This window comes from Leptinotarsa decemlineata, unplaced genomic scaffold (assembly GCF_025532065.1).
Source record: "Leptinotarsa decemlineata unplaced genomic scaffold, Ldec_3_MD MMD2_tig00004307_RagTag_RagTag, whole genome shotgun sequence".
Lineage (NCBI taxonomy): Eukaryota > Metazoa > Arthropoda > Insecta > Coleoptera > Chrysomelidae > Leptinotarsa > Leptinotarsa decemlineata.
Window position 1 is genome coordinate 4,156,422 of NW_027412606.1, and position 12,401 is coordinate 4,168,822.

Consider the following 12,401-nt stretch of genomic DNA (forward strand, 5'->3'; position numbering starts at 1 on the left):
TGTGTTGCCTCCAAGAATGATTGAACAACAGACCTAAATAAGAGTTTAGATAATTTATTGCGCTCAATGATCATTAATGAATAGATTTCTTCACTGACCAGAAGATAAATTCTTTGGAAGGTATGAATGTTTAAGTTATTTTGCACTTGTCTCTATTTTTCTCACAGCCAACAAGTAGAAAACAAAATACTGCCCAATTTTCAATTTTTTTTGGAAGGCTTTTCAATTTCAGAAGGTTGCACGAATTTCTGACGTTCACATTGAAACATATATTGTGGGAAAGGAATATCCATCGGTTTGAAGTGATTTCGTTAAATTCAAAAATGAATACTCCCATATATCAGAAGTCACTTCTTCAATTTCCAGAATATGAATATGTGAACTCAGCGATGGAATATATATATTGCATATAGAGTGTTCAAAGTAGATTTGGAATACAATAACTAACGAATATAATCAACGGATCCATTAGGTCTCAGCAGAAAATCTACGATCCCGATATTTAATTGAGAAATATTTAGGTAACATTGAAGGCTTCAACTCCCTATATAATAGGTACAAAAAAATTTATAGAAGAACTATAACGACTGCAAAACAAATTCATTTTATGAATAAAATGGGAAGGTCTGCAAACAAACAAAAAGAAAGCCGGGCAATCATCAATGACCTCAGAGAAAAAAAAATATAGCTCCTACGACAACTGACCTGAAATCTGATTGTATTAACAAATATTACTGCACTGTGGCATATCATTTATCCAAAGATATAAAATCCAATAGTAATCAGTTTCAGAGACATTTTTTTTCATGCCTACAGATGTTATGGAAATTAGAAAAATTCTTAAAGAAATCAAAAATTTAAACTTAGCTGATTGGGATGACATGAGCATATAAGTATTTACCGAGTTGCCCAACTCTGCTATCACTGCCTTGGTGGAAGCTTCACAACGGGTGTATTTTCGGCATGTTTAAAAACAGCCATTGTTATTCCTTTGCACAAAGGAGGCGACACTAACAATCCTGCCAACTTTAGGCCTATTTCTATGCTACCTACCCTTGCTAAAATCATAGAAAAACTTGTTAAACAAAAAATTATGATGTTTGTTAATAAGCATAATATGATTAGTATCAGTCAGTTTGGGTTTCAGTGTTTGAGAAACACGGAAGATGCTGTGTTTCATCTACTAGAAAACATGTATCTCAATTTGAATAATCGTGAAATAGCAGCGGCAGTTTTTTGCGATCTCTCAAAAGCTTTCGATTGCGTGGATCATGAAATTCTGCTGCAAAAACTGAAAGTGTATGGCTTTAGAGATATCTCTTTGAAATGGTTCAGATCATACCTGTCAGAACGTACTCAGAAAGTGAAACTCTCGGACAACGTAACCCATCTCCAGAGAGTTACTTGTGGTGTTCCACAAGGATCGGTTCTAGGCCCATTCTCTTCTTATCATATATTAACCACCCAGCCCGCATTATTATAACCGCAGGAATAACTCAATTCGCTGATGACACTACATTATTTTGGCATTCCAAGAATGAAAGGGATCTGCATGATTTGATCATTTAATTCCTCGAAAACTAGCAACATCACCCTCAAGTGATCCACACTAGATATCTACCTGGGTATTCAATTAATTGAAAACAAAATGTCAGCAAAATTTCTGGGATTACAAATTGATAAACATTTGGATTTTGAAGGTCACATAAATAACCTATGTGAAAAAATTTCATCAGTATGCTTTGCAGTCAGAGTATCAGCAAATAAACTGGGCACTAATATGGCAAAAAATGTGTACTTTGCTCTCATCGATTCCCATCTGAGATACGGTATCTGTTTTTGGGGAACGTGTTGCCAATACATGTTTGATAAGGTGTTTGTACTACAAAAAAGAGGAGTTAGAAAAAATCTGTTTTAAAAAAATCTATTTTAAAATATGTTTTTCCGTTAATCAGCTGTCGACCCCATAAGAACAACAACTCTCAGAAGTTGAGAAACTTGTGCGAGCTAAGGACTAACGAGGTCTTACCTTTTAACGTGTGATTCGTAACAAGGTTGTAGAATCATCCCCGCTTCAACCATATAAATTCTCTCAAGAAAAATGTCAGGTCGAGGTGGGAATCGAACCCACGATCTTCCGATCGTGAGTCGTGCGCACTACCACCGCGGCCAATTCCACAACATGTGTAGAGTTGGATTCAAGGATACCAGTCGACCTTTATTCATAAAACATAAAAACCTGACCTTGCCTTCCATACTTATATTGAAAATGTGATGTTTGATGCAAAAAAATACAGGACGGAAATTTTCATTTCACCACGACTAAATACCAGAAATAAGCTCAATATAGGTTCACCGATTCCAATATCAACAAAAATAGAGAGGTCTTTCATATATAATGGGAAAAAAATGTTTAACCATTTACTAATTGAGATCAAAGGAATAACATGTATCACTAAATTAAGAAAGACTGTAAAAAAGCTTCTGATTTGAAAGGCCTTTTATTCTTTAGACGAATTCTATTCAGACAGAAATTTAAATTATATAAACAATTAATTTTGATTATTGTGTTTTTAAACTATGTGACTTTTTTAACTTTTTGTTTGATGTTTGCATTTAGCTCTGAACTGTATAGTTGAAAATGTTTACGAAGTTGATACTTACTGTTATTTTCTATGCATTCACTTTTATATTTTTATGCTTTATAGTTTTTATATTTTCATACTCACATTTATGTGTTGCATGAGAATATGCATTATTATTATTATTATTCATTTCAATATGTAGCATATATATTATTACATTCTGACTACTTTTTCACCCCAAAATGCTCAAATCACCAAATGTTCAAATATTACCTATAATTTGTATAACTTATATTCTTTAAAATAATAACACTTTGACAATCATATTTTATCTTCGGCAATAACTTTCACGTTGTGTATCTTATATTTCTTAGAAAAGTAACACTTTGTCAATGAGATTTCATCTTCGACAATAAAGTACATTTTGATTTGATTTGATATATGATTTTCACCACAATTCTATGAATTGCTATCAAATTCTTTTCACATCACAAGCTTTTTTTTTTCACCTTGCAAAGTTTTCTTAATGGCAGATCACTCAAGATGACGTACTAGTTATATTTGATGCATTGCAATGATGACGTATCAAATAAAACAAACAGAGTATGTTTTCAGCGATAAATGAAAAATTGGAAATGAAATTGTAGTGAAAAACTTTTCGAAAATCAACTTTCATTCACATACTCTAGAAATAAGGATACTTCAGAGTTAATCAAACCCATCAGTTCAATAAAATACAAAATGTATATAATATACAAGCTTGTCGCCAGAATCAGCTGTGATAGATAAAAAAATACAATATTTAACGTCATCTTGAAATAAGTGATTAAAAAAAACTCAAATTTTTTTTCTATGGAATATGTTAATTTTTCAACGGAATTTACATTATACAGTGCATTCCATTTGAAACGAGCCCCCCCGAATAACTTTTGATACAATTATTTTCAGGAAAAATAAAAAAACACGTCGAAAATAGCATACACGGGGACACATTTTGACACATTCACATTTGATGTTGATTCCCAGAGCATGTGACCAATTTTTTCAAATGGATTAGCCAATTTTGTTTCGCATTATCAGATGCTTCATGATGATCAAATTTGAACAAAGTATAAAACATATCGTCTGAAGCTCATGGTTTGAAAGTTAAAAATTATTTGAGTTGAAAACGAGCCAAAATTATTTGAGTTGAAAACGCGCCATCCTGAATATTTTTTGAAACAATGATTTGCAGGAAAAATAAATAATTTTATTTATCATTCAATTGTTCATTACTTTGACAATTTGTTATAAACAAATATTGACCAACGTTATATTTTTTTTCTGAAGCAGAAAAAAAATAAATGAAAACAGCTACATTTGAAACAATGACATGGTATTGGAAAGTACTATAATACATGAAAAAATAGATTATGACACTTTTTATATATAGCTGTTTCTATAATTCATTTTCGCATCAGAAAAAGAATATAACGTTGGTCAATATTTGTTTATAACAAATTGTTGAACTAATAAAAAATTAAATGATAAATAAAAGAAAACTTCTGTCAAACTATTTAAAAGTGTGAATTATGATTTTTGAAAGCAAAATTATTTCTTAACTAATCATTTAAACAATCTAAATATAAAAAAAATCGATACAAAACAATTAAAAATTCAAATCAAGAAAATTTTTTTTTCAATCATAGTTATCTCTAAACAACAAAATAACGAAGACATTTTTTCAAAAATATTGAATTTCTCTATTTGTTCAAAACAATTCATTAAACAAATTACGTAAAAAATTCATATCCTATCTTAATAACTGCCATTGTCTAATGTGAAAACAGACATAGCTGAATATCAATTGAAAAAAAAAATTCATCAACAATTTTCAGATATTTCATTTTGCAATAGTTATAAAAAATCATAATTAACTAATTAATAAATTTTTATCAACTTCCATCAAAGGATCGTATGAAGTATATATATCACAAGGGCTCCACGAAGTTCAAAATTTATAGGCCAATCATTTGTGTATCTTTTATCCCATTATTCATGCCAACAGAGATTGGGAAAAAAATTGTGAGTTAACAATTGAATAACTTTTTGAAAACTGGTGATAAAACTTAAGAAGAAGTTAGAAGTTAAGAAGATACTAGATTTTTCCAAATTTTCAAAATTACATTTTTTTTATGTTATAAAAAAATCATTACTTTTGATAAACTCTCTTCAGCGGCAGCGCGCGCATGCCCTAACAGCCGCGCGGAAGCCTATTTTCAACGTCAAATTAAAATTATAAATAATGGAGATAGAGTTTCGAGAGTTGGGATTTTTTTATCGGAAATTTCCTCCTCTTCAACAAACTTTTTTTAAAAACTTGCTTAAGTAATGATATTTTTTGAGTTATCAACGAAAAACTGAATAAAATTGTTTTAAATCTTATTTTGTTAATAACAATTGCAATTTTTTACCTGCACCAAAATCCTTCACCAACATTTTTTTCTAGAGGTGATTCCGAATTGAATGAGCTATCGCTCATATTTTTAGAACCTTCATCTCTATTTTTCATGTTTATGAACTTGTTGATTAGACTACTTGAGAATCTCGGAAATTATTTCTCAGCAATGCCTCATGCTATTCTCTCTCAAATCTTCTATAATTGTTGATTATATCTCATACACTTTGGACATCAAATGACCTATTAGAAATAAATCTACAGGAGTAATATCCGGAGACCATGGTGGCCATTCTGTAGAACCTCTTTTGCCAATTCATCGACCAGGAAAATGATCATTCAAAATTTGTAGTACTGGAGCTGCATAATGAGGAGGTGCACCATACTGTTGAAAAACTAATTCGTATTTCAATAATTTTATGTCATTCTCGACTGCCCTATTGATGCACGGTATTATTCGATTCTCCAACATGTCTCAATCATTAGTCAAATTATCATCCATGAAAAAGATCCTATGATGTGATCAACTGAAATTCCTGCCCAAACACTCAATTTTTGAGCTCGTTGGGTATGAACTTGACGGTATAAATGAGGATTCGTATCAGTCCAATATCGACAATTTTGCCGATTCACCTCTCCATTCAAACTAAACATACATTCATTCGAAAAACAAATTTTATACAAGCAATTCTGACTCAGAATGTACTCACCGTATGCCACAGTCAACATTTCAAGTGTTTTTGAGCATTTGATCCCCATGTAAATTCTTTGAACCATTTTTTTCTATAGCAGAAAATCGCCAAACATGCAAAACACTAATAACTTTCATGCCTCTAACCAACAAAGTGAACATGTTCAACTGCTGACAAAACGCATATACCAATATGGAAACATAAGAAATTGTTGACAAAATGTAGGTAGCCCGCGAAATTTGACCATCCACCGTTCATTTTTCGAACAGTCCACTAATTTTTTGAATAGAAAGGAGTATTTTTTCAGGATAGATCATTTTTCAAAAAAAATTTTGGCTTCCTACTTCTTTATCGTCATACACCTCACAATCCAATGATTTATTTAAATTTTATTTCCTTACACCACTCATTCATTGATAAATTTATTGCAAAAGAATGTCTCCCCAATTGATAAATCTGCAATTGAGATTCCAACAAAAAGTATGCTTCAAATTCCTGCTTCAGGTAATATAAATTTTATCAATTTCTATGTTCCGGAAAAAACACTTTTAGTCCAGTCATTTTAGGGGGTTTGCCTAGGAAAGTGGACATACCCAGCTGTAAATTTGTATAAGCTTTGTATTTTGGCATCATAAAATATTCTCAAAATTCACATATGATTCGACGGCCGCAACTTCAAAAATTGAGGGTCAAAAGTCGAAAAAAACCGACTTTTTCAGGTTTTTTGCCAATATCTCTTTTTCAATGGGTTTCATACTAATTGTATTCATGATCAATATTGTAGAGAATTGAATTCTCTACAACTTTTGTTGAAAACATTTTTTCATACGTTGAATTGTTTTTGAGAAAGAGGGCAGCGCGAGCGCAGATTAAATATTATTTGAATTCAACTGGTTGCCCCGATCGAAATCAGTTCATTTAAGGTTCATAAATTATTGATTAATGAATAATCCTGCATAATTTTCATTTTTCATTAACGAATACATTATATTTAAATATTTTTTTCATTAATTATTTATTTTCAATTGATGTCAATTTATTTAATAACACTTACCTGCCCGTGTAGTTATGAATTTGTAGAGGTTAAAATATATATTACATTATAATTTGAATCCAATCTATAGTAATTATTCTTCAATTAATAAAAATTATTAGAAAAAAAAATATTTTTATCAAAAAATCTCATTTGATACATTTGTGAATGTCAATTAAAAAACAGATGGAATAATTAAAAGAATAATGAGTTTTAATTTTGATTTTCTTCTTCTTCATCATCGTCGTCTTCTCGCAGCTGAACAAATTCAAGGGCGTTATCATCTTCACCCAGATTCGTTTTCAATTCTTCTATGATTTTTGGATCAAAGGACCTATCTTCGTTAACATCGGTCTCCTATGGTACAGCATTGAGACAAGCTTGCCCATTACACTGGCCACAAGCTAAAGAGCATTGCAATTCCGCTTTCCTGCATCCACATCTTGAACCACAACCACTTTTGCAGTTATAGAATATATATGGGGTTCCAAATCATGTCCCAACCAATTTTGAACTTGGTAATAAACACGATTAAAATATTGGTGAGCTGCTCCACTTGTTGGTGGGATATTTGATAACTGCACAGGTTTATTGAGCTTTATTAGCTTGAAATACTGTGCATAATGAAGATGATCGATAGTATCTACAGACTTGGGAGCATTATGAACAGCTAATAAAGTTTGCAATCCACTATCAAATGATCTTTGAATCGAGTAGTTTTCTTCTTCAAATGCTGCGGCAAGTTGATTAAAATTAGATAGTTTCTCGAATCTTTTTAAAAACATTTTTTTTTGAAAGCGCAGAAGTCGTATCACAGCCGCTTAAAGCGAGAAGGAACAAAATGTGTTTTTTAGAACTTGAATATTTGTCGAAACTCTTAGAGGAGTATATTTCCGTTTTCACATTTGCTTTGACAACTTTTTTGAAGAAAATTTCTTGTTCAAGAGATAGTATACGCCCAATCAAAATCACAAGTAAATCAATATCTTCACCGACTATAATAGCTGTTCTTTGACGTTTAGATTCTTCAATAGCTGTCTCAATAATGAGAACATTCGCATCATCTCTGGCCTGTTTAGTGTTGATGTATTTTTTAATAAAAAATGAAAATTATTTATGATCATTTATCAAGTAATTAAACCTTTAATGAGCTGATTTCAATCGGGACAACCAGTTGATTTCAAATAATATTTAATCTGCGCTCGCGCTGCCCTCTATCTCAAAAACGATTCAACGTATGGAAAAATGTTTGAAACAAAAGTTGTAGAAAATTCAATTTTCTATAATACTGATTTGGAAAACAATTACCATTAAACCCATTGGAAACGAAATATTGGCAAAAAACGAGCAAAAAATCGTTTTTTTTTTACTTTTGACCCCCAATTTTTGAAGTTGCGACCGTCGAATCATATGTGAATTTTAATAATACTTTCATGATGCCAAAATACACAGTTTATACAAATTTACAGCTGGGTATGTCAATTTTCCGAAATACAGGCCTAAATCGACCTAAAATGACTAGACAATTTGTCTTTCCAAAACTTATTTTTCAAACCTTCACGTTGTTAGATGGAAATTATTCATCTAGAAAGGAGATATTGACATACTGACAAATCTCTGACTTCGCCACTCAACATTTATGGCTGGCAAAATTGAAGTTTGACTTTTTACAGGAAAACTGATAATGAAGTCCAGGACCCCAGCCTTAGACTTCAATGACTTTTACAGTATGGACTTTTGTGTTTTGAAATATTTGGGAGTTTGGATTCCTCATGCAACAAGCGGAAAGTATTACAAAATCTACTTTGTCATTATCAATTTCTTTTTTTGTGCCATTCTCAATCTGGTACAAATTCTCAATTTGTTTCATCAAATGGATAACCTGAAAAAATTATCGGCATGTGGATATGTAGTAGCAATTGCTTGTATGGCGAACGTGCGATCATATTACTTCTTCAAAAACCGAAAAGAACTGCTTTCTCTCTTGAAGTTTTTCAGTGATGAACAATTCCAACCGCAGAATGAACATCAGATCTCTCTGGCAAGAAAATCTTTGGACTTCTACAAGAAGATAAAAAAACTAATATCGACGGTATGTACAATCAGTGTAATCTCTGCTGTATCAACTCCTGTGTTTTATACGAAGAATGAGCTGAACCTTCCATTTGCTTCTTGGTATCCTTTCGCTGTCTCTTCGCCTCCTGTTTATCAGATTGTTTACCTCCACCAATGCATAGCAGTTATTTACATCACTTACGTTAACACATACGTTGATATAATCATGGCAGGGTTCACAACTTTTATTGGAATACAATGTGATCTATTATGTGACACATTATACAACGTAACTGATTCGCAACCTCCTGAAGGGAATGTGAATATTCTTTCTTGTATCGCACATCATAAAAAAATTCTGTGGTGAGTACCCCATGATCAAATATTTGAAGAATATTAAATTGGAAAAATCACAATATGATGAAATCTACAATTCCTATTCCGCAAGAACTTTCAGATGAAAAACTATTTATGAATTACAGCTTTGCTCTCAACACCGAAATACTCTTCAATAGAATTTACCTGGGTCAGTTCGTTTCATGTACTTCAGCTTTATGCATGGCGTTGTTTTTGCTTACTTTGGTGAGTATTTTCAAAGATGATTTTTCGTAATATGATTATACCAAAATTTGTGAATCATTAATATCTCTGAACAATGAGGATACACTATAAAAACGCACTTTTGTCTATTTTCCACAATAGTTTTATATTTGTTGACTAGTTTCAGTCATTATACCATTTTTAAAACTAACTAGATTATTTTTTGGGAAAGAAAGTTTTTGGCTTTCTACTACTCCATCTGATACAAAAAAAAGGGGGATGAGAGAATCTTCCAAAGAAAGGAAGGAAGTTTTGTTGTTTTTCACATTCCATATTTTAACATCTTTTTGCCAAAATGGCCTTAAGAAACACCGAAATTGTCCGTGAACTTCTTTCAAATAATTACAAATGTTTTTCGAACAGAGCTGAAATAATTTCACCATTTTCAAATAACAAAGGAACTGAAATCACTGAAACTGAAATTGAACAGGAAGGAAATAATGAGTCGGCTCCATTTCGCTATATTGTAACCCATACACAACGTCCCAGTATTCTGCCAAAAATTGAGTTTCCTAAGAAAGAACCGGAAGAACTCATACCACCCGAAATGACATATTTGCAACCGTCCATATTACCCAAATTCATGGAACTACGAGAAGTTAAAAGTGAAGTTGAATGGGGGCCGTTAGTAACTGAGAATAAAGAACCGGAATGTCCATTCCCTGAACCCATAAGAGAATTGAGGACGAAACTTCTCACTCATGAAGAAAGCGGAACTGAAATCCCCGAGTATCAACGTCAATTTCAAAAACAACAACTTCAGTATCATCAACCGCAATTATTCCACTTCCCCGTATCTCAGTATCCAGAACGTTTGCGAAAACTAGTAAGAACGGAAATGAGAAGTGTGAAGATGCCCCGAAAAAAAAAAGCGTGAAGAACACAGGATGCCCCTCATTTGTTATGAGAGACTGTCCAGTTGGGAAACCAAAATCTGATATCTGATTCTTATTCCACAACAAATGTTTGAAATACAAACTGAGTAGAGAAAAGTATCTTCTGTATAATTCAGTGTTCTTATAGAAGCATTTGTTTCGAAAGAATTATTTTCTTTCGTGTAATTCAATGTTTATATGAAAGTAGCTGTTTCAGGAGGACTTTCTTTCAGTTTGTATCTGAAAGTTACTTCTTTGCATGATCTACACATTCATGTATAGAGTTTCAAATTGATTACTTCCTTCCTTTCTTTGGAAGATTCTCTCATCCCCTTATTTTTGTATCAGATGGAGTAGTAGAAAGCCAAAAACTTTCTTTCTCAAAAAATTAATCACTCCTGAAAATATAACCCCTTCAATTCAAATAAGATTCCTCTTGGCTGGGATTAAATCAAATAGGTGAATGAATGTCATTACGATGTCATCGATGACATAAGCAGATCATGCTTATTCCGTGACATTCAAAATCGTAATTCATGAATGAAGTGTGTGTATTTTCTATAATGTTATCCAATTTGGTACTGAAGAGCCTTAGGGCAAGTGTCTTAAGGCGAAACATCGGTGTATACCAGTGAGGGTGACAGTTATCTATGTGAGTACAATTTATTACCATTCATTCAAAGTAGAACTCATGTGAATGATATCTGATTCTTATTCCACAACAAATGTTTGAAATACAAACTAAGTAGAGAAAAGTATCTTCTGTATAATTCAGTGTTCTTATAGAAGTATTTGTTTCGAAAGAATTATTTTCTTTCGTGTAATTCAATATTTATATGAAAGTAGCTGTTTCAGGAGGACTATCTTTCAGTTTGTATCTGAAAGTTACTTCTTTGCATGATCTACACATTCATGTATAGAGTTTCAAATTGATTACTTCCTTCCTTTCTTTGGAAGATTCTCTCATCCCCTTATTTTTGTATCAGATGGAGTAGTAGAAAGCCAAAAACTTTCTTTCCCAAAAAATTAATCACTCCTAAAAATATAACCCCTTCAATTCTAACTAGATTACATTCAAATCTGAGTATTCATACCTACATTGCCTATACCTGTTATAGATAATATGATACCTACATTCTTATTTGTCAGTGGCCTATGCTTGAAGACTGGCAGTGAACAAATCTAAAGAAATGAACTTGAAACATTCAAGCCAGTCTCGAATATACCCACACAGTAGGCTGAATGGACTGACGCCTATCAGAAAACAATTACTTCCCTGGCTAATACCACTGTCGGATATGATCCAACGCCCTTCGTGTTATTAGCCAGGGGAGTAGTTGCTTTCTGATAGGCGTCAGTCCATTCAAGCTACTGTGTAGGTATATTCGAGACTTGCGTGAACGTTTAAAGTTCATTTCTTCAGATATGATACCTACATTGTCTATACCTGGGATAACCTCAATTAATAGTAGTACATCGATGAACTTAACAAAAAATGAATGAATTTGAGCTTACTCAAAGCGTGTAGTTTAGTTTTTCAAACTATATTTATTTTTCATTTTTCAGTTTCGTATAGTATAAAAGCATGTTTTTTAGTGTTTTCAAACTGAATTTATATTATCTAAACTTTGGGTCAATCAGCCGTATATTGTTTAGAATATGGATAGGGAGACTGAAAATCAGCTACCAAGCAGGCGCGCAAAGGAGGGTTACAAATAAGGTAGCAGGCGCGCGTGGTAATGAAAGAAACATACTCTTTTCAAATGAAGAAATGCATGTAAAGTGAGTTCGAATTATATCAAGGCGGTTTCGAACAGCGCCATCTGCCCGCGAATAAACCAAGCAAAAAATGTCGATAACTCTGTCAAATATTGATCCCGAACTTGAGAGTTACAAACAAATAAACATACATACATACAGGTGATGCTGATAAAAGCGTGTTGATAAAAATATAATTCCATCAATAACAAGTGTTTTACTGATGTATTTCCTATTTCTGAGTTATATATCATCAAACCAAATCTTATAAGGAAAGAAATATTCATCTGAAACAAAAAATTCGTTCTGGCCAGTCTTAAATTACCTTAAATGTTTAATGGACTGACATCTATCAGAAAACAACTA

General features: G+C 32.3%; 1 protein-coding gene across 1 annotated transcript in view; it reads left to right on the plus strand.

Annotated features, from left to right (window-relative positions):
* Positions 1 to 12,401, plus strand: part of LOC111509903 (odorant receptor 10) — a 13,494-nt gene continuing 1,093 nt past the window's right edge. Inside the window, exons 1-3 of the mRNA XM_074178798.1 lie at positions 1 to 120; positions 8,421 to 9,165; positions 9,285 to 9,384. Coding sequence (XP_074034899.1) covers positions 8,432 to 9,165; positions 9,285 to 9,384 — 834 coding nt within the window. The 5' untranslated portion in view covers positions 1 to 120; positions 8,421 to 8,431. The remainder of the gene's footprint in view (positions 121 to 8,420; positions 9,166 to 9,284; positions 9,385 to 12,401) is intronic.